Source organism: Camponotus floridanus, unplaced genomic scaffold (genome assembly GCF_003227725.1).
Source record: "Camponotus floridanus strain SB8 unplaced genomic scaffold, Cflo_v7.5 scaffold245, whole genome shotgun sequence".
NCBI classification, from domain to species: domain Eukaryota; kingdom Metazoa; phylum Arthropoda; class Insecta; order Hymenoptera; family Formicidae; genus Camponotus; species Camponotus floridanus.
In genome coordinates this window covers 18,029-45,887 of record NW_020229376.1, presented here as the reverse complement: position 1 = coordinate 45,887, position 27,859 = coordinate 18,029, and the positions used below count along the sequence as shown (strand labels likewise).

The 27,859-nt window shown below is 30.6% G+C and overlaps 1 protein-coding gene across 1 annotated transcript; it reads left to right on the top strand.

Moving 5' to 3' along the window:
* Positions 1–21,368: 21,368 nt before the first annotated feature.
* Positions 21,369–26,540, top strand: LOC112638104. Its single transcript, XM_025409155.1, has 4 exons — positions 21,369–21,395; positions 23,791–23,991; positions 24,121–24,303; positions 26,305–26,540. Exons 2-4 carry the CDS (start codon positions 23,793–23,795, stop codon positions 26,538–26,540), a joined length of 618 nt encoding a protein of 205 aa, XP_025264940.1. The 5' UTR covers positions 21,369–21,395; positions 23,791–23,792.
* The last annotated feature ends 1,319 nt before the right edge of the window (positions 26,541–27,859 follow it).

Here is a 27,859-nt window from a genome sequence, read left to right as displayed (position 1 = left end):
AATTTGTCGACATCTTCAAAAGTAATTTCTTGCACCAGATTGTTGCTAGCCCCTTGTGAAAATCTTTTTTCGATATTAAAAATTGGTCTAACCCAAAATCTTCTGCGTTTAATTCTAGAATCTCTTTTTTTTCTTCGATTCTCATTAATTTGTATATTATATATATTTTCATTAATTTTTGTTGAACAGCTTCTTTGCATAATGTATTTTCTGGGCATTTGTATATTTTTAAATACTTTATTAAATTTATTAACGCAAAGTCCGAGTCCAACATTTTAACAAGAAGATTATGCGCACATTTGTTTTGATTGATTTCATGTATGAAAATGTATATGTATTAAAACGTCACGCTGAAAATTTCATCGGGTGTCCCATGGAGCGTATTTACGCCGGCGTAATGATCAATAAGCCAATCACAAGATCCCCTGAGTATCCATTTTAAAAATGAGCTTTGTAAAAAGTTATTGTGATTGGCTTATTTATTTTTATGCCGCGTAAATACGCTCCATGGGACAGCCGATGTTTTTGCTGGCGTAACGAAAACGGGCGTAAAGTCTGTGATTGGCCTAGTTTCTTTACGCCGTACGCCGGTACGCCGCTTCGCTGTACGCTGGCTTCATGGGACTTCACCCTAATATTTTCCACGTAACGCGTTTTGCGTAACCAATCAGAGGCATTACACATTTTCTGTTACGCAGAACTGAAAATCCTTAATGCATATGGAATATAAAATGGTGTATCGCGTATCGAGTATAACCAATGATATTTTTATTCTATTAGAAAGTTCCAACAGAAATGCTAAATGCTTACAATTTATTGGTTATATGCGATACGCGATACGCTATTTTATATTCCATGTGAATGATGAAAATCTAAATAACACGTAAATATATATGTATGAATGTCATATAATTAAAAGTGTGGTATAATAGCTTATTAACATTGAATATTAAACTAAAAATGAATTCAGATTTATTAATATCTATTATTGTTTTACAAAAGCAACGAATAAATGAAAACAAAATAAAAACTAATAAACAGTCAATTATAAAATTAAAAAAATGAGTGATTTTTTTATTACAAAAAAGAAGAACAAAAAAGAATTGTAAAACGAAGATATTGGGTTCATCCAATTTTTTTTACCAAAAAGCGTCAACAATATGGAGCAAGTAATACTCTAATAAGAGAATTACATTTTTACAACGAAAAAATTGAATGAATTATTTCCGTATGAATAAAAAAACATACGAAGAATTATTAAACATAGTTGGATTATACATAATGAAACAAAAATATATTCGGAATCCAATATCGGCAAATACACATCTGGAGATATGTCTTCGCTATTTTCAGGTGATAATATGAAGTCTCTTTCCTATACGTTTCGTGTAGGGACTAGCACTATTTCAAAAATTGTACTTGAAACTTGTGAAGCAATTTGGATTAGTTTGCGGGACAAAGTTTTTCCAAAATTTGACAATGACTTCTGGAAACATATAGCAAACCAATTTGAAGAACGATGGAATTTTCCACATTGCATAGGAGCTGGATGGCAAACATGTTGTACTTTAGGTATGTTAATGTTTTAAACTTAAATTTTTTTTATTTTTATTATATTAAGAATGTGATTGTCTTAAACATCACATACAGGCTCCTCCCAATAGTGGGATTTACTACAATTATAAAAGTCAGCACAATTTGAATTTGTTTGCACTATGTGATGCACAATCGGTTTATCACCGTGGACATTGGAGCAGAAGGACGACAAAGTGATGGTGGGGTATAAAATAAATATAACCTTAACAGCACACCTGTCCAAAAGATGTCCAAAGGACATCCATAGAATATCCCGATCTCCTATGGATATCCTATGGATATCCTTTGGATATCTTTCGGACATGTGTGCTGTTAGGGAAAAATATGAAAATATGAAAAATATAAAAATATATAATGAAAAAAAATAGAAGAGAGTAAATAATGTTGTAGAAATATTTGTGTATAAAATAAAAAATAACTTACTGATGTGCCTGAGATGCCTCCTTGTTGCTTATAATACCGCTCTAAAAGTTGCGTAAACGCGCATTAAGTATGTACGTACCTTTTTAAGAAAGGCGTAACAGAAAATGCGTAATGCCTCTGATTGATTACGCAAAATGCGTTACGCGGAAAATATAGTCCATGAGATCGCACTCTTACGTATATTATATATTTTCAGCGCTGGCAGTGAATTTTGGAACATAAGCAAAATGTTCGACTCAAGAATAATGATAAAAAGTCATAAATTTCTCGATTCTGATTGAACAATGGAAAATAAAGCCTTAAAATAAAGTCGCGTCTACAATAGGCAATTTAAACCTTAAGCCTTAAGAGATTGACCAATCACAGTCAAGTATGAAGAGAATACTCGACTGTGATTGGTCAATTTCTTAAGGATTAGGGCTCAAATTATCTATTGTAGATCGAGACTAAAAGCAGATAACAAATTCTTCGAAGAATAAATTCTAGATAATCTTTTTCTCCCCCCTCCTCTTTCTAACTTTTCTAGTCTTGAGATTTATGATTTCACTTTGCTTTGTTTCAATGTTATTTTAATAGAAAATTAAATTTAATGGAATTTTTTGTCCTTTTGACCATTATATTGATATATGTATTGCGGTCATATTTTTCCTATTGAGATTATGATTTTCTAAAAATTTCTTGCATTTTAATTTAATTATTCTTATATTTTATTTTAATTATAATTATTTAAGGAAAATTAAGGAAACTAATAAATGAATCGTGAAATATGCGAGGAACTACAAGGAACAGTCGACATAGACAAAATAAGTATTTGCAGCTCGGCGTTGCACAAAAACCCTATGATAAAAATTTTAAATTTTAATTTATGTATATATTAACACTGAAATCTATCTTTAATTTTTTATATTCTTATATTCTTTTTTTCTTCAATACAAATAGAAAGAATCAAATTCATCTCTTTACAAACAAATACAATAAATACTTTTTTCATTTATAGATTTTGAAAAATTCATATTATATATAAAAATTCATATTATATATTAAAATAACTTAATTTTAATGACATAAAATTTTGACATTAGAATCTTTTTCTCATTAATATGATTAATGATCGTCATATCCGATAAATTTATACATTTACATTGGCATACACGTCACTAATATAATAATATATAGCTCTTCTTATCATATTGTAATATTGTTATTATGAATCATAAAATCATTACTGTGTATGCTCGCTAATTTAATAATGATATTTTTTGCTTTCCTATAATTTCTATCTTAAATAATGATATTCGACATAATGTATAATTCATACAAAAAAATTAAAAAATAATTAATTTCTCTCCACTCTTCGCCTCGATAGATTGCATAATCCTATTTTAAATAACAAAAATTTAATGACCAGAAAAGAATGTAACATCAGTAATTAATAAGAACGTAAGCTTAATAAAACTTTGAGTAAATTGGAGATAATTATTTTAAATATACAACCATCGTTGGAAGAGAGAGAGAGAGAGAGAGAGAGAGAGAGAGAGAGAGATTTTTACTTTTCTCTTTCTAGATTTTCTAAATTTTCTAGACTTTTCTGTTTCTATTCCATTTTCGATTTTTCTTTTATCTTCACTTTAAGAAATTTAATATTCTGCATTCATCAATCGTTTTAAAATCTTATATTTAGATAAAAATTTTAAAATAGCAGAGTCTCTACAATTATTATAATTTCCATTGAATACAATTTTTTTTAATACACGGAAAATCGAAATTTTTTACTTAGAAAATATTTCAACATTCAGTATTTTAATTTTTTTAATTTTTTAATACATTTATTATTTCTTTTTCACATACTTTGTTCTTGAATTTTTAATGCTCGACTGATTACTTTTAGTTTTATGATGAGAAAACAAAAAGAAATTATTTGTATGTATGTATGTATGTATGATTTATTGCTCTCCTTCCGGAATTACAAGGCGCTTTTTCTAGGGAGCGTTCCCGAACCCTTTACATTTCTCTCTCTCTCTCTCTCTCCGTTATTTCCCCCGGACCTGGTCTTCGTGCGACCTTCTACAATCTTTGTTCCCTCTCCCTTCCCTCGAACCCTCTCCTTCTCCACTCCCCTTTTTTCATTCCTTGACCTCCCTCGTTCCCATCCAATCCCCTTCTCCTGGCTGTCCCCTGTCCTTCCTCCTCCTCTTCCTTCTCCTGCGTCTGTCCTTCTTCTCCCTCTCCTTTCCTGTCCCTCTCCCAGTCCTCCTGTTTTATCTCTTCTTCCTTTTCAAGTCCCTCTTGTTCACCAGTTTCTGTCCCCTAGTCCTTATCCTCTATCCTTCTTCCCCAGCCTTCTTCCTCCTCTTTTCTTTCTCCACATCCCTCCTCTTCTTTCTTCCTTCTGTCTCTGCGCTTCCCTCTCACCCTCATCCCGTCCTCTCTCTGACTTGTTCCCGTTTTCTTTGTTCTCTCTCCTTCTCTTCCATTCCTCATCTCGTTCACTTAACCAACTCCGCCATTCTTTTATCCATCTCCGCGCCTTCCGCTTTCCATCCAGCCTCACCTCCGCATTCCATTGCTCAGCGAGTTTTCTCCTCCTCACATTCTTCCGCTGATTTCCTCATCATTACCACCATCTCCTCCACAGTCAATCTCCGCTCTTCCGCATGTTCCTCCATATTCCATCCCCCCCCCCAGTCACTCCTCCAATCTTCTCTTTGTAACCGCCTTGTTCTATCACTCTCTCCTTCCTCTCTCACTCATCGCTGAGCGCATTGATTCCTCGGTTGCAATCTCGTATCCTTCCTCTCTTCACCTATCCCTGAGCGCATCGTTCTATCCACAACTTCCTCTTCACTCTTCGTCTCGTTCACAATCTCGTATCCTGTCCTCTCTCAATTAACGCTGCGCGCATCGATCTCACGGCTGCAATCTCGAACCCTCTTTCTCATTTTATCACTTATACGCGTCGATTATTCTCGAACCCTTGCATTTTTAGGTTACCCAACATCCTCTCTCTTCTTTATCGACCGCAAATCCGTGCCTTTTCTTCTCCTCTCTTCTCTTCTCTCCATCAACATTGATCTCACTGCTGTGTTCTCTTATGTGTACCCTTATTCTCAGTTTATCATTTACACGCATCGGATTCACCCATTTCTAAGTTAACTCCCTCTCTCTCATCACCCTACTCCCTCCATTTCCCACTGGGACCTGTGTGGTCTCGAACCCGTGCCGCTCTACTTCTCGCCCACGGCGAGTCCGCGACACTGCGTGCAAGACCACACATTTCCTCCAAGAAATTATTTGTATTTAACATAAAAAAAACATTTTTTATAATGTACATGCGTAGATTTATTTCACAATCTAGACTTTTTTATCTAATACAGACATTGTATGAAAAATGGTCATCATTCTATTCATTCCTTTATATATATATATATGTATATACATATACGAGTATAGCAATTAGAAGAGCGACGGCTAAAATCTTCTGATGTTACTCAGGGCAGCAACCTTGACAACATACGTTAAGATCAAAGAGGCTCCCTTCATCGATATATTGATTATTAAAAAAACATTTACCGAAATTTGTGATACATTCCGTATAGCATTGTATATCATACGGATACCTTTGTTGCAGGTTTTTATTTGGTACGTAATGAGTACCTTCAAATCTATAAAAGAATCGCCCTATTTCTATATTATTGATTTCTTTTGGTGGACATTTTGATATCATATTTTGTGCCGCATAACACATTTTATTATTTTCGGCGAGAATTATGTAGTGCGGTTGGTTGGAATTGAAAGATTTTCTATCTACAAAATTTGTGTCAGCATAATCATCTAAAAATGGAAACGCATAACTTTCCATCAAATAATTTCACGTTTATCATGCCAATCAATTATCATCCCATCAAAAGTTCGTGGAACGCAAAAAAAATCTGGTGAGGGATAGTTACGATCATTCCCACAGCAAATTTCATTCCTTTTTTCCTTTCTTTTGATTGTTTTTTATCAGATCTAACCTGCAAAAATGTAAAAGCAACATTCAAATAATATCTTGTCGATTTTTAAAATAATAATTAAAATTGTAAATAATTATAATTAATATAATTTCTTTATATATTGATAAATGAATATTAAAATATGTTGCATGATATATAATAACTTACCTCTATTACATCACTATTATTCTGTAATTAGTTTGTAGTAATCTTTAATCCACACGTCATCATAAAAACATGCAGAATGCATCACAGTATTACATTCAATATTCCTCAGGATATTGGAAATCGTTTCGAATTTCCATTTATAATTTATAATACAATAATTATTGTTTAGTTCATTTTCTAGATATTGTATCATATTGTATGTTATCTAAAAACACAGATAAACAAAATTTCAGTTTCAATTACAAACAAGAAAATAAAAATAACGTTCTTATTTTCATTCATTGATTATAAAATGTATTGATTCATTGACTTAATATGTTAATAAGACGTATAGTTAAATGTTATTTTGATCATCTATTGCTAAAAAGTAAGATAAAGTATTACTTTGAATAGCCACTTATTGTCATCATTTTTAGGCGGTAAATTATCTTCGACTGAATCGTCTAAACATTTTCCTTTAACAATATTTAACGGATAAATTAGTTCGCGCTCGAATACTTTTTGTATTGTATATAAAAATACTCTGCATTATCTCAAATCTCTGTATTACTGAAAATAATAAAAAGATATTCATTATACATATATATTGTGACGTTGCCGTCACGACGGACGTCCACCCGCCAAAAAGACTGCGTGACGCGAGCCGAGCGGCCGCGCCGGTCGAGAAATCGAGAGCCCTGCCGGGATTTTCAGAGAGGCGAGCGTTCGTTTATAAACAAAAGCTTTATTCTTAATCCTATTTAGTGATGGACGACAAGACAAGAAATTTCAAGATCTTGTCTTGTCTTGTCTTGATTTTTCAAGACGAGATCACAAATTTCTTGTACTTGATAAAATCGAGACGAGACAAGATTTTGTGCTTCAAGATCAAGGCAAGACAAGAAAAATCAATCAAGATTCTTGATTCTTGATAACTAAAACTACAATTATATATATACGTAATTTTAATTATTTAATTGTAGTTATATATACACACATATATATATATATATATATATATATATATACAGGGTCTACCAAAAGTGTGGAAACCCCTAAATATCTCGGAAAATATACGTTTTACAGAAAAGTGTTTCCAACAAAAGTTGTAGGGTTTAAGAAGATCTATATACTGATTCTATCAGTTTGACCTTGGATGGCGTCGTCAAGGTCAGGTCAAGGTCACATTGACTTTTTTAAATGACACCCCCTACATTTGATTGCATATTCTTATAGCTTAATTCAAGAGCTTTCCAAAACACTATAATAATGTTCATTTTTATTAAGTACTTTGCGAGTTATGAGGGTTGAAATAATTTCTTAATTTTACATAAACCATAAAATATCTAGTAAACCATTCATTTTTCGATTATCTTACCTTCATACTTTTATGTACAAATTAATGAGAGGAATCAATTGGTGTAAAGAAAACACATAGTTGTTTCTAAGAAAAAATATGTAATTTGCAATTAACAATTCCATATTTTTTCTTAAAAACAACTGTATGTTTTCTTTACACCAATTGATTCCTTTCATTATTTTGTACATAAAAGTATGAAGGTAAGATAATCGAAAAATGAATGGTTTACTAGATATTTTATGGTTTATGTAAAATTAAGAAATTATTTCAACCCTCATAACTCGCAAAGTACTTAATAAAAATGAACATTATTATAGTGTTTTGGAAAGCTCTTGAATTAAGCTATAAGAATATGCAATCAAATGTAGGGGGTGTCATTTAAAAAAGTCAATGTGACCTTGACCTGACCTTGACGACGCCATCCAAGGTCAAACTGATAGAATCAGTATATAGATCTTCTTAAACCCTACAACTTTTGTTGGAAACACTTTTCTGTAAAACGTATATTTTCCGAGATATTTAGGGGTTTCCACACTTTTGGTAGACCCTGTATATATCGAGATTATTTAACACTACAATCACGCTGAACTCCCCCCGTCCAGTCTTAATTTTAAATAATTAAATGCAAAATTTAAATTACTAAAAAACAATAAACCTTATAGTTTTAGTGAAAACCGAAGTCTTTCATTTTGAATATAGGAAATTTTTATTTGATAAAAATAATTATATTTGTAATATATTTATAACATAAAAGTAGTAAAATGATATTTTTAATATAATATATATTAAATATAATTAGTAATATTTATAATATTTATATATTTGCTTCAATATAATATAATTAGTAATATAAACTATATATAATTATATATGTGTAACATAATATGTATCATATATACATTTTATATATTTTTTATATATATTTATTACATATTAGAAAGAATTTTTTCATTTAAACTGCATGTGAACCAGGATTGAAGGCTTAGTTGGCTTCTAATAGAATCATCATTCATTCTGTTTCGGTGTTTACGAATAAAAAGTGCCGCTCTCGAAAATAATCTTTCTGATGGAACTGATGTAGCAGTAATACATAAAAAGTTACGGGCCATTCGAGATAGGCATGGATATCGGTCATTATTTTCTTTCCACCACTCAAGTATATCATCTCTATAACCAATTCGTTTTTCGTTACAGTAAGATTCTATTTCACATTTCCAATTATCATCCAAATTAAATTGTTGTTCAGGATGCTTTTCAAAGAGCATATTAAAATCGATCGCATCATTATTTAATTCTTCTTCTGCGTTAACATAAAATGTTTGTTCCTCATTTATACCGTGTTTTTGAAATTGTTTTTTAGGTTCGTAATACTTTTCTTTGAAAATAGTTTCAAATTTTTGTTTTGATCCTTCAAGCAATTCGTTTCCTCATGCAGTTTTTTTGAAAGTTTCAATTTTGTGCCTCGGATCAAGAATAAGAACAACATAATAAATTCAGTTAGTTTTAATATAATGCTTTAGCATCTTGTCTCTTCCCGCTTGTAATGCCAACAGCAACGACTCATCTAATTTTGATCGATCGGATTTGAAATCTAAATTTAAAATTGTTTTTTCAATTTTATCAATTAATAAATTAAAGCCAATCACTACTTTCGGTAGAATAACGTATTTTTCTCCACCCAAAGTAGTGCTGAACTCTTGAAAGTCGTGAAGGAAACTATAGGCTTTTTTAATTAGCAACCATTCCTCCTCTAATAATTTGAGACTTTTTAAGTTTTCGATGTTATCACAAAACATTTCAAGGGCTGGTTTTAGACGTAAAGAATACGCAAGCATTTCAGCCGTTGAATTCCATCGAGTTTTAACATCCATAACAGGAACGTTATATTTTAAATTAACAATTTCGCAAAATCTACAAAATTTTATGCTTAAATTTTCCGAATATTTTATTTTGAAAAGAAGAGTACGCAATTTATTGACCGATGTAGAAGTATCTTCAAATTCATCATTTTCATTTTCATCAATTTCATCAATTTCATCAAGTTCATTATTTGTAATTTTTTCATTACTTATTTTTAACATTGACATAATATCCTGGACTGCAAGATTTATTATATGAGCAAAACATCTGAAATGTTGATCAATAGTATCTACGTTTGGTAATAATACAGCCAATTCCTGAATAAACTTAGTATTAGCTGAGGCATTGTCTACAGTGATTCCAACAATTTTTGTATCTAAACATAAATCGTTTTGCATAATTGTATTTTTAAATATATTTGCAATATCTTTCCCCGTATGTTTACCATGAGAAGAAACAAAGTTGAGCACGATTGACTGAAGATGCCATTCTTCATCAATGAAATGAATGGTTATTCCATAAAATGACTTATTTGCTACTGATGTCCATCCATCAATAGTAAAACTAAACTGAGATGTATTGTTCTTTAAAATTTTGAAAACTGATTTCTGCATAGAAAGAAACGTATTCAAAGCCAAGGAACGCATTGCTTTTCTTTGAGGTATTTGTAAATGTGGATTTATATATTTAAATAGAGATTTAGTAAAATCATCGTCGAAGAAACTGAACGGCAGATACTTCCTTGCTACTAGTTCCACAAGTAGAGAGTTAAAGTTTTCTTGAGAATGTTCCATAAATCTTGATGTCTGAAAATGAATAAGAACTCCAAACAAACTAATATATAAATACACACTAAATGTATGTACATAAAATATCAAATCCTTTTAATTTTAATTTTACGTATTTTCAAACAAATGTTTCAACAAAAATTATGATTTAAAAAATCTATTTATTAGCTTTATTAGTTTAATGGCGTTATTCAAGGTCATTTTAAGATTTGTACATATATGCAAGATTATCATCATAATAAAATTAGACAATTATGAGATATTTTATATATTTTTATATAGTAACGAAATTTTGTGTATGTGTAATTAAATTTAATTGTTTTGAAAATAAATATAAAATTTTGTTCAAATATTTAAATTATATAAAAAAAATCGTTTTTTAATATATACGAAGAAATAAACATATTGTATACGCGTTAAAATAAAAAATATTTTTATTTTTAATAAACAAACAGAAGTTATGATCTTTTTGAACCTTTATTACGTAGTGGATTTTTATTTGAATTTTTAATTTTTTTCTTATAGAGCAAGTACACAAATATTATTGAAAGAATATATCTTACCCACTTTTGATATTTCAGATGAAATAGAAATATATTTTGTAATACTTGAAGTAGATAAAGAGTTTTGTGTCCAGTTAGGATTACTTTCCAAATATTGTTTTTTATGATATGTTGACATATGTCTTTGAATGCCAGATGTGTTGACGTTCTTCATTTTTATTTGTACATTTCGGTCCATCTTTTCTTTGCATAATTTACATGTAGCAATTTTATCATTTTTTTCGTTAAATTTTATGATGTCAAAACAAATTGCAAATTTATTTTTTTTCCTTTTTGGATTTGATTCGTCAGTCTCATTCAGTGCAGCAACTAGTATATCATCTGGTGATTCTTCAATTTCGGATTCTTCGTGAGTCGATAATTCACTAGCTAAATAAATTATGACATATGAATATTTATTATGATTCAGAATTAGCGAAAAATGAATTTAATAAAATTTTATTTTAGTTAGGTGTAATTAGATAATTTTTTGTCAGAATTTATCAACTACAATTAAAAACTTTTCATAAATTCATAATTATATTCGCTCTTATCGAAGAAATAATATATTTTCATATTTTTCATATCGATTCAATTAGCTAAATATCTATATATTTACTTTACATACAAATATTGCATGTTAACTATAATACTTACTGTCATTCTTTCTATGTTTCTTATTGTTAGTAAACTGATTTTTATTCACATCACTAAGATCACGGTCTTCACTATTTATGCTTTCAAAAATATTCCTTTTTTTGGGCAGGCTATTTCTTTTTTCCATGGCAGTTAACTATTTAAAGTTATTGAGAATATTCGTAGTTTCTATATCGTATAATTTCTTCACATGAAAAAACTCACGATCAGTGAATATTTCGCAAGACCAAGCTGACAAATGAACTTTACTTGTTTTTAAAACATTTGCCGATCATAATTTGTCGCGCTATAATGCCATGCCTGCCAAAATGCTACTCACTGCACTTAATGCCATCTATACATTTTAAGATAAGAATTACTAGATCGATCATTTCAGCGGTAAAAAATTTAAAATGCTTATTTAAAGATTTAGTCTTCCATTTTATACACTTTTCTTCATTTTTTTTTACAAAATATAATCTCTACCTATTAAAATTCAAAATTAATAAATACTAATTTATTAGCATATTGCTTAATTTAGAACAATGTTAAGTTTTTTAATAATTTTTTAAATTTATAATAACTTTAAATTTTTTGTATTAATTTTTGACTTTTAATTTTTCTATTAATTTTTAATTTTATGTTTTTATGTTTAGTATTTGGTCTTTTTTAACTAGATTTTTCTATAATTATTTTATATATTTTTTTTCATTAAAATATTTTTATTTTTGCTTAGTACAATTTTTTGATATTACTTTTGTAGACTTCATTTTACACAATATTAAAATAATTTATAAAATAATATTTTATGATTTAAAATAACATTTATTTCTAAATAACTATTAGCCTTTTCCAACTGGCGCGCATATATTTAATGTCTATTTTTGTATTTTTTTAAAAGGTAAATTTTTAGAGCTTATATTATATCATTCTTTTTTGTATATAATAATGTTCAAATAATAATAAATAAGTAATAATATTGTAAAGAAATAAATAGAATAATATTGCTGTATATACATATAATACCAATTCTGTCAAAAACATATTTTTTCGATAATTTTTATAAAAATTTTCAAAAATAATAAAATCAAGATGTTCTAAATAAATATCTATAAATATTATAAAAGTATCAAGAATCTTGCAAGAATCAAGAATCAAGACAAGAAATTACCTGTCGAGATCAAGACATAATAATTCTTGATTGAAAAGAATCAAGACAAGACAAGTATATCCGATTCTTGTCTTGTCTTATCTTGAATCCATCACTAATCCTATTTGTCTAAATTGTATGATTTCGGGAACAATAAATCATCGGCGGCGATACCGAAGAACAACCTGGAAGCCTATAAGAAAAGCGGCCTTGCCGAATCATCACCGATCAAAACAGTGGCCGTGAAAAACAAGGATCGGCGATACTCGAGCAGCCTCGCACAATTTCGGTCCATCGGCCCAGCAATGACGGGCGCCGAAAGCACCCCGCGAAGGGGCTAAACCTTCTCTGAAAAATCCGGAAAAGTCGCTGCCCTCCGCTGGAGAGGGATGAAGGCCGCCAAGATCGACCCCGACGAGAGATTTCCCGAGCACTTGGCGCTGAAAAACGCGCCGGAACAGCGGACCGTCGGAGGCGCGGGACCGCGGGCGCACGATGCGCCCTTGCGCCACGCTCGAAAATTCGAGCGCGCGGGAACGGGCCTATCACCCCTCTCGATGGGGTGCGGGGCGATTAGTTAAGGATAAATACAGCGATTCCGAGAGAATGAGAAGACTTGTTCTACGAGAATTTCGGTGAAAATTAAGAGAGAGTATCGCGAACACTCGGCACGGAAAAAGACGAATTGGCGGAAGCAACGAGAGACGAGTTCAACGGTAAGGTCACCCGGCTATCTTGAGTTCTATTTCGAAAATTTGTACGTCGTCCACCGGTACGGCTCGCGGGTCGACCCCTCTGGCCGGTCGCGTTTAGTGTTTCGTTTGCGTAAATTTCGCGGTAGTGAAAAGAAGTAGAGTGCGACCGTAGTCAAGGGGCGACAGTGATCCGTCGATCGGTCTCACCCGATATACTCGTTCGCCTCTCCGTTATCCGTGTGACGCGCGTTAGTGCAGAATTTTTACCTCGAGGCTATCGCCGGTCGGAGTAGAGCGACTCCGACCGATCGTAAGTGCTGTCGACCGCCACCCCAGGGGAAACGTTCCGCGACAGTTTGAGCGGCAAATTGGTGAGTACCTTGGAAATTGTGACAGCGGACCGGAAGTTGCGCGACCAAAACGGGCCTCGATTCTCGACCATCTCTCTCTACGTGCGTTCTCTTTTCTGGCGACTCGCCGTCCGCTGACCGCGGACGTGCGAACAATCGGCTGTCGGAGGCGTAAGCTGTCGACACCCGCCGTGTCGTATGTGCACCGGCGGGAACGCCTTATCGTTGCGACACGCGAATTCCGCGTTCCAATCGACCAGAGATTGCCGTTCTTGCAGTAGGTTACATCGTCTTGGCGTTATCTCTGTTACTGCAATTAAATAATATAAAGTATCAAATGTTCATTTCCGTTTTCGATAATTCTAAGATCTCGTATTTCTTTCTGTTTTGCGTACTCGTAATAGCGCGCCTCGTTCGGTTCTCTGAAATCGTAAGCGCTCGCGCGCTTCTTTCCGTTCTTCGTAATTGCAAGAGCTCGCGCATTTCTTTCAGTTCTCAGTAATTGTCATATTCGGCGCGCTTCTCTCTATTCTCCGTAATAATAGTGTTTCGCGCATTCGAATCTGTTTACCGTAATTATAAAGCCTTGCGTATTTGACTCGGTTTACCACTATTATACCGTCTTAGCTTTCTTTTCGATTAGTTATCTCGAGCGAACATTTGCGGTGAATCACGTCTCATTATTCCGGTTATTTTTGATTGTATTTTATATTTCATTTGGGTGTCGTTAATCGAAGTATTGTGAACCTCGTTTCGATCTGATTTGTCATTCGATTGGACTTTTATATTTTTCTCTCATTTGTTATTTTTTTCCATTAATAAATCTGTTATATTGTCTAGTTAAATTCGCGTAATTTATTTGAATGTTCGTCCCCTGTGGTCATAGATATCCGTTTCTGTGTCTCTCGCGCATCGAATTAATTAATTGGCTCGCTCGAAGAACCCTTCCCCTCTACCGTTAGGCGAGCTAGTCAGCCTGTGGCGAAGGAGGCTATCATCTTTCGCGCTGTTTAAAAATTTCGTAGAAGAACTGATGCGTGAAAGACCGCATCTGGCGCCCAACCTATCGAGATATCGAACTGCCTCCGCTCCGCCGCGGCCCGCGCGAGCACCCTTCATCCCTGTTCCTCCGAGCGCGGAAATCGTATATTCCTCCTGTGTTTGACGGCGTTCTATCCGACCAAAATTAGAACAAAGAAGGAGAAAACGTCGCAATATATACAGGCATATATGTTTAGATATAGAGAAAGAATATTTATTATAATTGATATTTTTATTCTCCATCTACAATCGATAAAAAATGCTCATAAATCTATCTTACTTGAGAAGTAGCTTATAATAATAAAAAAAAATTATAATAATTTCTTTTTACATCATATTTGTCATTCCATATATAATATTATTTTATCATTTCATATATTAAAACAAAGTTATATACTTTCAGAGTAAGTGAAATATAATTAAATAAAACGTAATTTTACTTACTATCTCTGTCTCCATATAATTACTAAATTACACCCCAATTTACTCTCGTCTTCAAAGTCAGCACAGTTGTCATCATATATTGGGTATAGAGTGCAGTGTATGCCCAATCTTCTGGCTACGCTATGATATATAGCAATATGCAGAAATTTTGAAAAAAAATCTGAAATCTATATTATAAATAATATTTAAAAAGTTGCATAATAAGACATTTATAAAATATGAAAATAGTAATTCTTGCACGAAACAAAACAAATTACTATTAAAATTTAATATAATGTAAAATTACTTACATAATCAAACAATAAATATTTCAAACAATATATATAAATATATATATTTATATATATATATATATATATATATATTTTATTATATATATATTTTATTATATATATATATATATTTATATATATATATATATATACATATATATATATATAAATATAAATATTTCAAACAGTATATATTTAACAATAAAAAAGACTAACAAGCAAGGGTGATTGAAAGATAAAAATCAAAAAACAATATAAACACAGGCTTATTTTAAGGACCAACCAAAAAAGAAAACAATTAAAGGCAAGAAAAAATTGTATATAACATTAAGTAAATACAAAGACGTTAGTAATCGTTACTGATGTTAATAAAAATTATAATTAAAATTGAAATTACAAAATAAAAAATAAAATAAAATACAGACGCAAACGTTTCGCTCCGTTTCGGATCATTTTCAATACTAATAAATAAACGCTATAAATGTATACAAAAAAATTTTTTTGAAAATATCGAACGACAGCAAGGTATACGCGCAAACACAAGAGACTCTAAATTACAAAAGCAAATAAAAACATTCCTTTAGAAGATGTTAACGCAAAAAAAAAATAAGGGAATGTAATGGAAAGCATAAGGAGCAACGAACCACCCGCATTAAACGGTAAGAGCGGACGCAGAAATACTCCAACGGAAACGCCACCCCACAATTGCGCAAATTGCTCGTTATGACCGATCTTTCAAATTCCTCAGATATAGTACGGATCTAAAAAACCATGAGAAAAGAGGCAGAGTGACAAGCACTGTCACATGCAAGCTATGCGCAGGGGTAAAAACAAGAAATTATAATTACGTACAGGTGGAGAAACCGCGACAGAGCCGAACAGAGCAAGCCAGAAAGAGAGAAAGAAGCAGGAGCAAGAAACAAAAAGCAAGAGAGAAAGGCTAGTGTGGAGCGTCCTCAACAAAAAGTCACAAGAGACTGCGTGATTGTGAGAAAAGAAATTTTTCAGCCAAAAGAAAAAGGAGAGGGAAAGAAACACATTAACAGGGAAAGGAACACATTATCGGCTTCCCCTTCCCCCCTTTCCTCTCCTTCCCGTTCTTTCCTCGTTATTCCTTTCATTAATAAAGTATCCAACTCTTTCGATAAAATAGCCCGAGAGAATAACAGATCTTTGGCGTTTACTGTCAGCAATAGACTCGATAGATTCATCAAGGTACACAAGGATCCTTTGTGTAGGTGAAATCACTCGAATGTCGTTTACGAAATTAGATGTAACGATTGCACTGCAACGTATGTTGGGCAGACTAAAAGACAGCTTATCACTAGAATCAGGGAACACAAGGCAAATATTAGCAGACTATCTGAAGCTGTTTCTGTGGTTTCTGATCATAGACTTGCTGGCCATGAGTTTAATTGGGATGATGTGAGGATCTTAGATGAGGATCCCTCCTTCCTAAGACGGATCATCTCTGAAATGATCCACCCAGATAGCACTGAATGTCTTATGGACGTACATTTTAAGTCCAGTTTGTGTCCACATGTCCATGGACATAAATAGGGCATAAATTAAATGTCCTCTTTTGGATATCAATCAAATGTCCTAATTAATACGTCCTATGGACATTCGATATATGTTATAGTTTAGAATTGTTGATATTTTTATATTAACGTTTAAAAAATATTTGTCTTTTATTATTATAAAATGATTTAAAATATTTTTCAAAAATTTCACTATTTTTTATTATTAAAAGTATATCATTAACAAATATTGTAACAAATATTTTTTAACATTTATCTTCGTATATATAACAAAATAATTAATATTTATAAACAAATTTTTTTAAAAGTGTTTATAATGTATAATTATTTAATTCAATAAACTTATTATATTTGTTGAGAAATTTTCAATATTACAAAATCTGTTTTTTGTACATCATAATCAAAATATTTAAATATTAAATATTAATTATAAATTCTCCAGAGAATTTAATTATTTTAAAATTGTTTTTAAATACACACACATATATATATATACAGGGTGACCCATTTTAACTTAGGCAGCCAAATAACTCGAAAACCAAACCCAGGAGAGAAAAATGTTTCAGACAAAAGTTGTTTGGTTTCGAGGGAGCCATAAGATGGTATCATTGGTTTGACCTTGAAGAGTCATTTGAAGGTCACGTGAAGGTCACCTCAATTTTTTTAAACGGCACCCCCTATTTTTTATTACATATTCTTGTAGCTGACCTCGAGAGCTTTCCAAAACACTATAATAAAATATTTTTTTGTTGAGTATTTTTCGAGTTATGAGGCTTGAATTTCTTAATTCTACATAAATCATAAAATATCTAGTGAAATATTCATTTTTCGATTATTTTACCTTAATACTTTTATGCACAAAATAATGTGAAAAATCGATTGGTGTAAAGAAAACACATAGTTATTTTTAAGAAAAAATATGTAATTAGCAATTAACAATTACATATTTTTTCTTTGAAACAACTATGTGTTTTTTTTACACCAATTGATTTCTCTCATTATTTTGTACATAAAAGTATTAAGGCAAGATAATCGAGAAATGAATATTTTACTAGATATATTATGGTTTATGTAAAATTAAGAAATGATTTCCAGCCTCATAACTCGAAAAGTACTCTATGAAAAAATATTTTATTATAGTGTTTTGGAAAGCTCTCGAGGTCAGCTACAAGAATATCTAATAAAAAATAGGGGGTGCCATTTAAAAAAATTGAGGTGACCTTCACGTGACCTTCAAATGATTCTTCAAGGTCAAACCAATGGTACCATCTTATGGCCCCCTCGAAACCAAACAACTTTTGTCTGAAACATTTTTCTCTCCTGGGTTTGGTTTTTGAGTTATTTGGCTGCCTAAGTTAAAATAGGTCACCCTGTATATATATATATATATATATATATATATATATATATATATATATATATATCTGTAGTTACATGGTATTAGAAAAAAGTGTATTTTTGAATTAAAAAATTGTATAATTAAGTTTTTGTTAATTTTTTTTAAAACATGTATAAATTAGATATATTTATGTACAAATTGTATATATAATTGTATTTTGAAAAGCTTGATTACCATATATCTATGTTGCCATATATATATATATATATTTATCTTCCGAGGCACAATGTCCCGCTAAAATTAACGGTACTGGCGCTGGCGTGTGCGATGCGTGCCCTAAACAAGCGCTAATCACCGCTCTTGTTTTAATAGCGATAGTGTAGTATTTGGTACACGCGTACGCGTAGTGTAGTGCTGTGAGGTTAGGTTAGGTTAGGAAAACACGTGGAGATTTTGCTATAAATTTATCAAGGTAAGACATATTTAATATATCATAAGAATAGTTTGTCACATTATTCACACACATAAAATTCTCAAATGATCAATTCAATTTGATTGTATTTTGCTTCATTCACTAATTGATTGGACTATCGTTTTTTATAATCTAACCTCTAACGATAATCTATAATTCCATAATAATTACTCAATATATAAACGATATATATGTAACTAAATATATGTATATGTATATATATATATATATATATATATATATATATATATATACAGGGTCTACCAAAAGTGTGGAAACCCCTAAATATTTCGGAAAATATACGTTTTACAGAAAAGTGTTTCCAACAAAAGTTGTAGGGTTTAAGAAGATCTATATACTGATTCTATCAGTTTGACCTTGGATGGCGTCGTCAAGGTCAGGTCAAGGTCACATTGACTTTTTTAAATGACACCCCCTACATTTGATTGCATATTCTTATAGCTTAATTCAAGAGCTTTCCAAAACACTATAATAATGTTCATTTTTATTAAGTACTTTGCGAGTTATGAGGGTTGAATGATAGAGTAGCGCCGGTATTAACATTATCCAAGGTGTACTATATGGAGGTTACTCGCTCGGATTTGCATCTGTTGTGTGTGTGATCCAGCTAACTAAGGCAAGATCGGTCGTGGATCCAGTCAGCAAAAGCAAAGACCCAACCAAATTACAATCGAGCATTTAAAGACCTGGAAAGCAATCGACATAGTAAACAGTAAATAAATTTGTGGATGCTCATTTATCATAATAATTGTTCGAAATGTGTGCGTGTGCGTGCGTGCGGTGCGTGTATACAGAGATCAGGTTAGGTTGCACCAAACGATTGCAAATGTGTTTCAATGTGTTAAAGTAAATGCTGAAAGTGGCTGCCATTTACTTCCTGACAATATGCTAATCTTTGGTAGAATGTAGAAATGACTTTACGATTCGTTTCAAAAGGTATCAAAGCCATTTCATCCCTTATTCGCTGTATCAATTCGTGAATGGTTTTAGGTTTTGTTCTGTAAACCTTACTCTTCAGATATCCCCATAGATAATAATCAAGAGGAGTTAGATCTGGTGACCGAGGTGGCCAATCCTCTCCTCCCTCATTTCCGTTCCTTCTTCCTATCCACCGTAGCGGAAAAGTCTCATTTAAAATACGACGTGGTCCTGCACCAAAATGAGCAGGAGCTCCATCATGCTGAAACCATATTTCTTGGAAATTATTTGGAAAAGTATTCTGTATGGCTGGAATTATTTGATCAACAAGTAATCTCTCATACCTTTGAGCGTTCAAATATTCTTCAAAAAAAAACGGCCCTATTAAATAGCCATCTATTATTCCGCACCATACATTTATTTTTTGTGGATGTTGTGTGTGAGTTTCCCGCACCCAATTCGGATTCTCATCTGACCAGAAACGAAAATTTTGATTATTAACTTCTCCCGTTAAGGTAAAAGTTGCCTCGGCTGTGAAAACAATTTGATAAGGGAAGATGGGCCGGACATCTATTAGTGCCATCATTCTTTCACAGAAATGTATACGACGCTCCTCATCTCCGTTTTGCAATTCTTGAACGTATTGCAATTTATATGGATGGAACTTGTTCTTCTTTAAAATTCTCCAAACCGACATGGGAGCAATATCGTGAGTTTGAGCGACTCTCTGAACACTAGAATTGGGATCTTCAATAAATGTCTGCAGAACATCAAGTTGTTTTTCTTCGTTGGTTGCAGACAATGGTCTTCCTGACTTAGAGCGATTTCTTACGCTACCAGTTTGTCTAAAACGTTCTATTGTTTTTAACACAGTGGACTTATTAATTCGACGGTTCGAATACGTGTCATTAAATAATCGAACGACATCAGAGAACGATCTTTCGTTATCACCCCATCCACGCATCATGAGGATAGTGATTCTTTCACGTTCCGACAAGTCGCCAGCCATTTTTAAAACGTTTAATTTTAATTAATCGTACGTTGTATTTGGACGATAACAATTAATTTCTGCTTGCTCAAAGCTGAAGTTAGAAGGTGCTCGTTCTTTGATAGCTTTATACATTCTTAGTTGAATTTTAAATGCGAGTTAGACTGCATGTAGTGCGTCACATAGCGGTAAATGAAGGAACTAACGAGACGTTTCATACACGTTTTATGGAGCAATTTTTTGGCAATTTGACTTCAGCGAAATATGAGGATATGTTGAGGAATCGATCTTGCCTTAGTTAGCTGGATCACACACACAACAGATGCAAATCCGAGCGAGTAACCTCCATGTAGTACACCTTGGATAATGTTAATACCGGCGCTACTCTATCATTCAACCCTCATAACTCGCAAAGTACTTAATAAAAATGAACATTATTATAGTGTTTTGGAAAGCTCTTGAATTAAGCTATAAGAATATGCAATCAAATGTAGGGGGTGTCATTTAAAAAAGTCAATGTGACCTTGACCTGACCTTGACGACGCCATCCAAGGTCAAACTGATAGAATCAGTATATAGATCTTCTTAAACCCTACAACTTTTGTTGGAAACACTTTTCTGTAAAACGTATATTTTCCGAGATATTTAGGGGTTTCCACACTTTTGGTAGACCCTGTATATATCTGAATGTCTAAATGTAAATATGATTAATTTTATAGTAAACTAATAAAATGTATTATTCTTCTTTGCAGTTGTTTTTGCAGAATTTTCTTTTCGCACGATTATTTTTTCGTCAATCAACAATCATTATCAATCACAGGTAGGAAAATATATTACTTAACTTAGAAAATGCCAAAAGTAAGGAGAAAATATTATCGAAGAGCACAAGAAATAACTAATCTAGTAATTAATACTGTTCAAAATAAGAATGTAATGCCGTTATTAAGAAACACATCTTTAATTTCAAGTAATAATTTAGAGAATAATAATGACTTAAGTTACCAGGGTTGCAATGATTTTCAACATATCAATAATGACTATAATGATTTAGAAGACACAAGTAATTATAATTCCGACAGTGATCCCGATGATTGTATAGAACATATCAATTTTGTAAATAACTTTGAATCTACAAATTCCACTGATAATTCTCCAAATTCTATATCTTGGTTGCAAGAATGGGCAATTAAAAATAATATAACTCATATTGCGTTAAATGAATTAATATCTAATATAAAAACTAAATATCCAGAATTGCCTAGAAATGCTCGCAGTTTATTAGGAACTCCCAGGAAAATTAATGTAGACGTCGTTCCACCAGGACATTACTATCATTTCGGTTTAGGTAATTGCATTAAAACACTTTTAACGCGATGTTCTTTTCAAAATTTACACTGTATTGAAGTTAACATTAACATTGATGGCCTACCATTATTCAAAAGTTCAAGTAGTCAAGTTTATCCCATTTTATGCAATTTAATTGGAAATTACAATGAAGTTGATGTTATTGGAATTTATCATGGATATGAAAAACCCACAGATGCCAATATATTTTTAAAATCTTTCATAGAAGAAGCAAGAAATTTAACTATTTATGGTATAAAAATTAAAGATCGCACGTATTCTTTTAAAATTAAATCTTTTATATGCGATGTTCCTGCTAAATCTTTTATTACTTATACAAAGGGTCATTCAGGTTATTACGCCTGTTCTAAATGTACAGCTAAAGGCGAATATTACCTTAATAGAATGACGTATCCGTATTTGAATAGTTGTCATTTAAGAACAGATAATGAATTCCGTTTGAAATTACAGGAAAATCATCATACAGGTACATCAATAATTGAATCAATTCCTAATATAAATATGGTGAATGATTTTCCATCAGATCCTATGCATTTAATATTCTTGGGAATTGTTAAGAAACTGATTTCTTTATGGTGTTATGGAAAACCTAAAACAAAATTATCCTTTTGTCAAATGTCTGAAATATCAAAATTATTAGAAAATCAAAAAAAATATATACCTTTTGAATTTAATAGAAAATCAAGATCTTTATTTGAAAGTAAAAGATGGAAGGCAACCGAATTTAGAACTTTTTTATTATATACGGGATCTGTTGTTTTAAAATCTATTCTAAATTATGATCAGTATTTAAATTTTCTAACTTTACATGTAGCTATTACTATCTTGTCAAATTCAAAGCATATGGAACAATATTTAAATTATTCCAAATCCTTATTGCAATATTTTGTAGAAACATTTATTAAATTATATGGTAAAGAAAATGCATCGCACAACCTGCATCATTTATTACATATTTGTGATGACGCAGAAAAATTTGGAACTCTTCAAGAATTCAGTGCTTTTCCGTTTGAAAATTATTTACAATCTATATTAAAAATGATTCGCAAAAATAATAAGGAATTAGAACAAATTGTTTGTCGTATATCTGAAAAAAACTATTGCATAAATTCTAATTTCAAAGTGAGATGTAATAAGCCTCAATTTTTAAATCCACATTTTAACGGTCCACTTATTAATTTTCATAATTGTAATCAATTCGGCAAAATAGTGTTTAAACAATTTATTTTAAAAATAAATGAACCCGATAATTGCTGTAGCTTAAAAGATGGAAACATTATTCTTATTAAAAATTTTGTTGTAAATAATGAAGGCCATTTTGTAATTGGAAAGAAATATAAGATGCTTACAGATTTTTATACCATACCATGTAAATCGTCAAAATTAGGCATATATGTAATCAATGATGTTGGGAATTTAGAATCTTGGGATTTAGAGCAAATTGCGAATAAATGTATTAAATTAAAATATAAAAATAAATATGTAGTTTTTCCTTTATTGCATTCAGAATAATCTTTCTTCTTCTCTTGTGCTCTTCGCTAGAAAAATGCATTAACTTATTTCCTCTAACACCTAATGTATGTACTGTACGTATGTATACATTTGTGCGTATGTGTATATATATATGTGTATATGCTTATATGTAAATGTGTATTTGAGTGTGTATGCGCGCATATGGTGTGAGTGTCAAGTGTGAAAGGAAATGGATTTATGGATGTCAATCGGTTTCCGATATCCTGTTCCGATATCCAATTTTCCAATGAGTTTTTGAAAACTTTCGTCTTTATATATGTAAATTATAAGTAAAGTTGGAATAAAATGCTGCTTAAATTTTTTTATGATATGTACAGAAATGGAGAAATTATGGACAATTGTAAGATTCATTAATGAAGATACAGTTGAAGCAGTCCCATCTACCTGGATTATTAATAATAAATGTTATTGGCCGCCGTTTCAAATGGAAAAAATTGCAGCGGCAATCAAAAAACATGCCGAACCAAATACATGTTGGCCTTCATATGATATTGTAACTTTTAGAAACAGCAGTTATGGTTAATATAAAAAAAATTAATATTTAAATATATATGCATGTCATTAATACAATATATTTTTGTAATCAGTAAATACGTAATTGTTATTTTTTGTTATAATAATATAAATATTTATTTGCATATTTTCAGATAACTATAAAACAGCCAGGGAAAAAGCCAAAAAAGCTGAATTAACATCGGAACTAAATTCTGATACTGATTATGACGTTACGAAAAGAAAAATTATCCCAAGAGAAATTTCCTCATCCTCATCATCAGATGAATCTCTTCAAAAGTGTAAATTACCAACCCCTCCAAATATGCACACACAAAGTATGTTTTAATATTATATATCAATATTAATATATATATATATATATATATATATATATATATATATATATATAATATAGAGGGTATGTCATTTTAAGTGATGCAGCTGAATATCTCTTAAAGTAAAAGAGATTGGGAAAAATGTTTCAAACAAAAGTTATATGGTTTCGAGAGGGACATAAGATGCTGCCATTAGTTTGATCTTAAAGAGTCATCTGAAGGTCGCGTGAAGTTCACTTCCAACTTTTTAAATGGGATGTCCTATATACTTTTACATATTCTTATAGCTTGCTTCAAGAGCTTTCCAAAACACTATAATTAAATATTTTTTCATTAAGTACTTTTCGAGTCATGAGGCTTGAAATCATTTCTTAATTTTACATCAACTATAAAATCTAGTAAAATATTCACACACACACTTTTTGATTATCTTATTTTAATACTTTTGTTACAAAATAATGAGAAGAATCAATGGGTGTAAATAAAAAACAACTATGCTTTTTCTTTTCGTAATGGATTCCTCTCATTATTTTGTACATAAAAATATTAAGGTAAGATAATCAAAAAATGAATATTTTACTAGATATTTATGGCTTATGTAAAATTAAGAAATTATTTCAAGCCCCATGATTCGAAAAGTACTTAATGAAAAAATATTTAATTATAGTGTTTTGGAAAGCTCTTGAAGCAAGCTACAAGAGTATGTAAATGTATATAGGATGTTCCATTTAAAAAGTTGGAGATGACCTTCAGGCGACTCTTTAAGGTCAAACTAATGGCAGCATCTTATGCTTTCCTTGAAACCTACAACTTTTGTCTGAAATATTTTTCCTAATCTCTTTTACTTTAAGAGATATTCAGCTTCATTACTTAAAATGACATACCCTCTATATTATATATTATCAAATACTTTTTCTCGGAAAAAATTTGCTTTACATAATTTAACAATTACAGTTTATCGATATAAATGCAAGCTCTTCTGTAAGTAGTTTAATTAAAAGATTATTAGCTATTATATTTGCGAACACAACATAAAAAATCTAATGTCAATTGTGAAAAGTTAAAATATTGATTTCTCTAATTATTTTAGAGTAAATTTTTATTTACATTTTTTGCAAATCAAGATTATTTGGTTGAAATTTATATAATTTTTATTGACGAAGTCAATATTGTTAAATAGTAATATTTTTAAATACAATTTTGATTTTAAAAAATAGAAAGAGATAAAAAAGATTGTATTTAACAATATTTTAAAAATAGCCAATAAAAAAATTATTTAATTTCATACAATAATACTTGATATGCCTTTTAAAAAAATATAGGTAATGGAATTTTATTTTAAAATAGTCAAGTAAAGTAGTTAGAAGAGCCAACATTTTACCATTTCAGAATTAGCATTGAATTCCCTATGTTCACCAATGCAGAATCTTATATATAATTATATAATACTAAAATGCTAATAAAATTAATAAATTAGAAAGTAAGGAATTATATAAAGCTCTCTATTTGAAAATACAAGTTTGACTTTAATAAACCATAAGGACCGAACGCGGATGATAGTGCGTGAGTTTCAACGAGAATTAAGTTTTCGTTGAAATAGATGTATGTGCTCTGAGCACAACTATTTCTTGGTACGATACTAAGGAGTTTAAATAATTCTCGTTATAGGGAGAATAGAGGGGAAATCAAAATAATTTCTCGAAGTAACGAGAATTATTTAAATGCCTTGGTATTGTACCAAAAAATAGTTGCCCAGGACACGTATATCAGTTTCAACTTAATTCTTGTTGAAACTCATGCACCATCATCCATGTTCGGCTCTTACGGTCTATTGAAAGTCAAACTTGTATTTTTAAATTAAAAAGGTTATTAATAAATTAATAAAAGCTAATAAAATAAAATTATTATAAAATAAATATGCTATAAAATTATAAAATATGTTCACTTTTTTATATTATAGAGGTAATATAACTAATATCATAATTGTTTTTTTATACATAGAATTATCAAGAAGTACAAGTCGCAAAAATGCAAGCAGCAACAGCCAATCAAGATTAGTTCAGGATCACTTATCTAATGAAGTTCAGGATAAACGTATGAAGCACTTACCGGATGGATCATTAAACATTTCGGATGGATCATTAAACATTTCGAATAATAATTATATTTCGCAAGACAATGAACATAACATAGAAAATAATAAAACAAAAGATGTCAACAATAAAATTGGTATATAATTTATGTTCTTTAAAATTAGCTTTATGATCTTTCATGGCTGTGTTATCAGTAAACATATCTGTGAAGAAATAATAATTATTATTACTATTTATTCTATTTTTTGATATTATTATTAATATTATTATTATCATTTTTATCACCATTATCTTTATCATGTTTATCATTATCTTAATTATATTAACTTCATATTTTTATCATGTTTTTATTATTTTTATTATTTTATTATACAAAATAAAGATTTTTGTGATCGTATTTTTTGTCTCTGCACTTTATAAGTAAAATATGCCATGGTATACGTTGATAGCATGAACAAGAATCTATTCTATATATATATATATATATATATATATATATATATATATATATATACAATATATGCATATACAATCTTAATAATTTTTAAAAAATTGGAAATTTAATAAGTAATCTTTATTATTTTTGTTCTTATTTACAATATAGTGCTTCAGTATTTTAAAGAAATTATCCGTCAGCAATCATACTTCAGGACACAATTATGGCAAATAGCAGATGATTTAAGAGACATGAAAAATGAACTGATGCAACAAATCCATCAACGGCCAAATGGCAATAATCAAAGAGAAGAGTCTATTTTTTCTTTTCTCCATCTTCCTTTTAATTCTATCGAAGATTTAGAAGAGCATGTTGAGCAATTTTTAAACCAACCAAATAATTTCGAAACATCAGTAATAATACTTCGTTAATTATCATTAAACTATAACTAGTAGTTGGATACTAATACTTTAGTAGTAGTTGAATAGTATAATTATATATTTATGATACACAGAAATTGTTGCAATTCTCATGTTTGCTGTTAATTTTTTATTTTAAATTATTTGCAATGATATAAGTTTTCAAAAATATTTTAAAGACAATTATAGCTAATTGATCTAAAATTTTAAATAGGTATGTTGATTATAAAATACAAATTAACTTAGTAAATAAATTCAAATTGGAAATAAAAATTTATTAAATCAAATTAGTATATAAATTTCAAAAAATGAAACTGATTTTTTTTCAATTCTTTTTAATTCTATTTTTATTACATTGTAAGTCTAATTAGTGTTTACTATGGAAATATATTACTAAAAATTAATAATAAATATTCAAATTATTAAATTAATATTAAATATATTTGTTACACTTGTAATTTTCAAAATAAAATGTACTCAAAACATTTATTGTAGGTTAAAGAAGTATCTCGAGTTGGAGGAAAACATCCTTATGAATTTATTAAGCGCAATTGTACTCGTTTATTGACCAATGAGCTAGCAGAAAAATATAGTTGGCTTGGAACAAA

Coding starts and splice junctions, on each gene's coding strand:
- LOC112638104 (XM_025409155.1), top strand. CDS start 23,793: ATGGAGAAATTATGGACAATTGTAAGATTCATTAATGAAGATACAGTT. Junction 23,992..24,120: donor TTTTAGAAACAGCAGTTATG/GTTAATATAAAA, acceptor GCATATTTTCAG/ATAACTATAAAACAGCCAGG. Junction 24,304..26,304: donor TCCAAATATGCACACACAAA/GTATGTTTTAAT, acceptor TTTTATACATAG/AATTATCAAGAAGTACAAGT.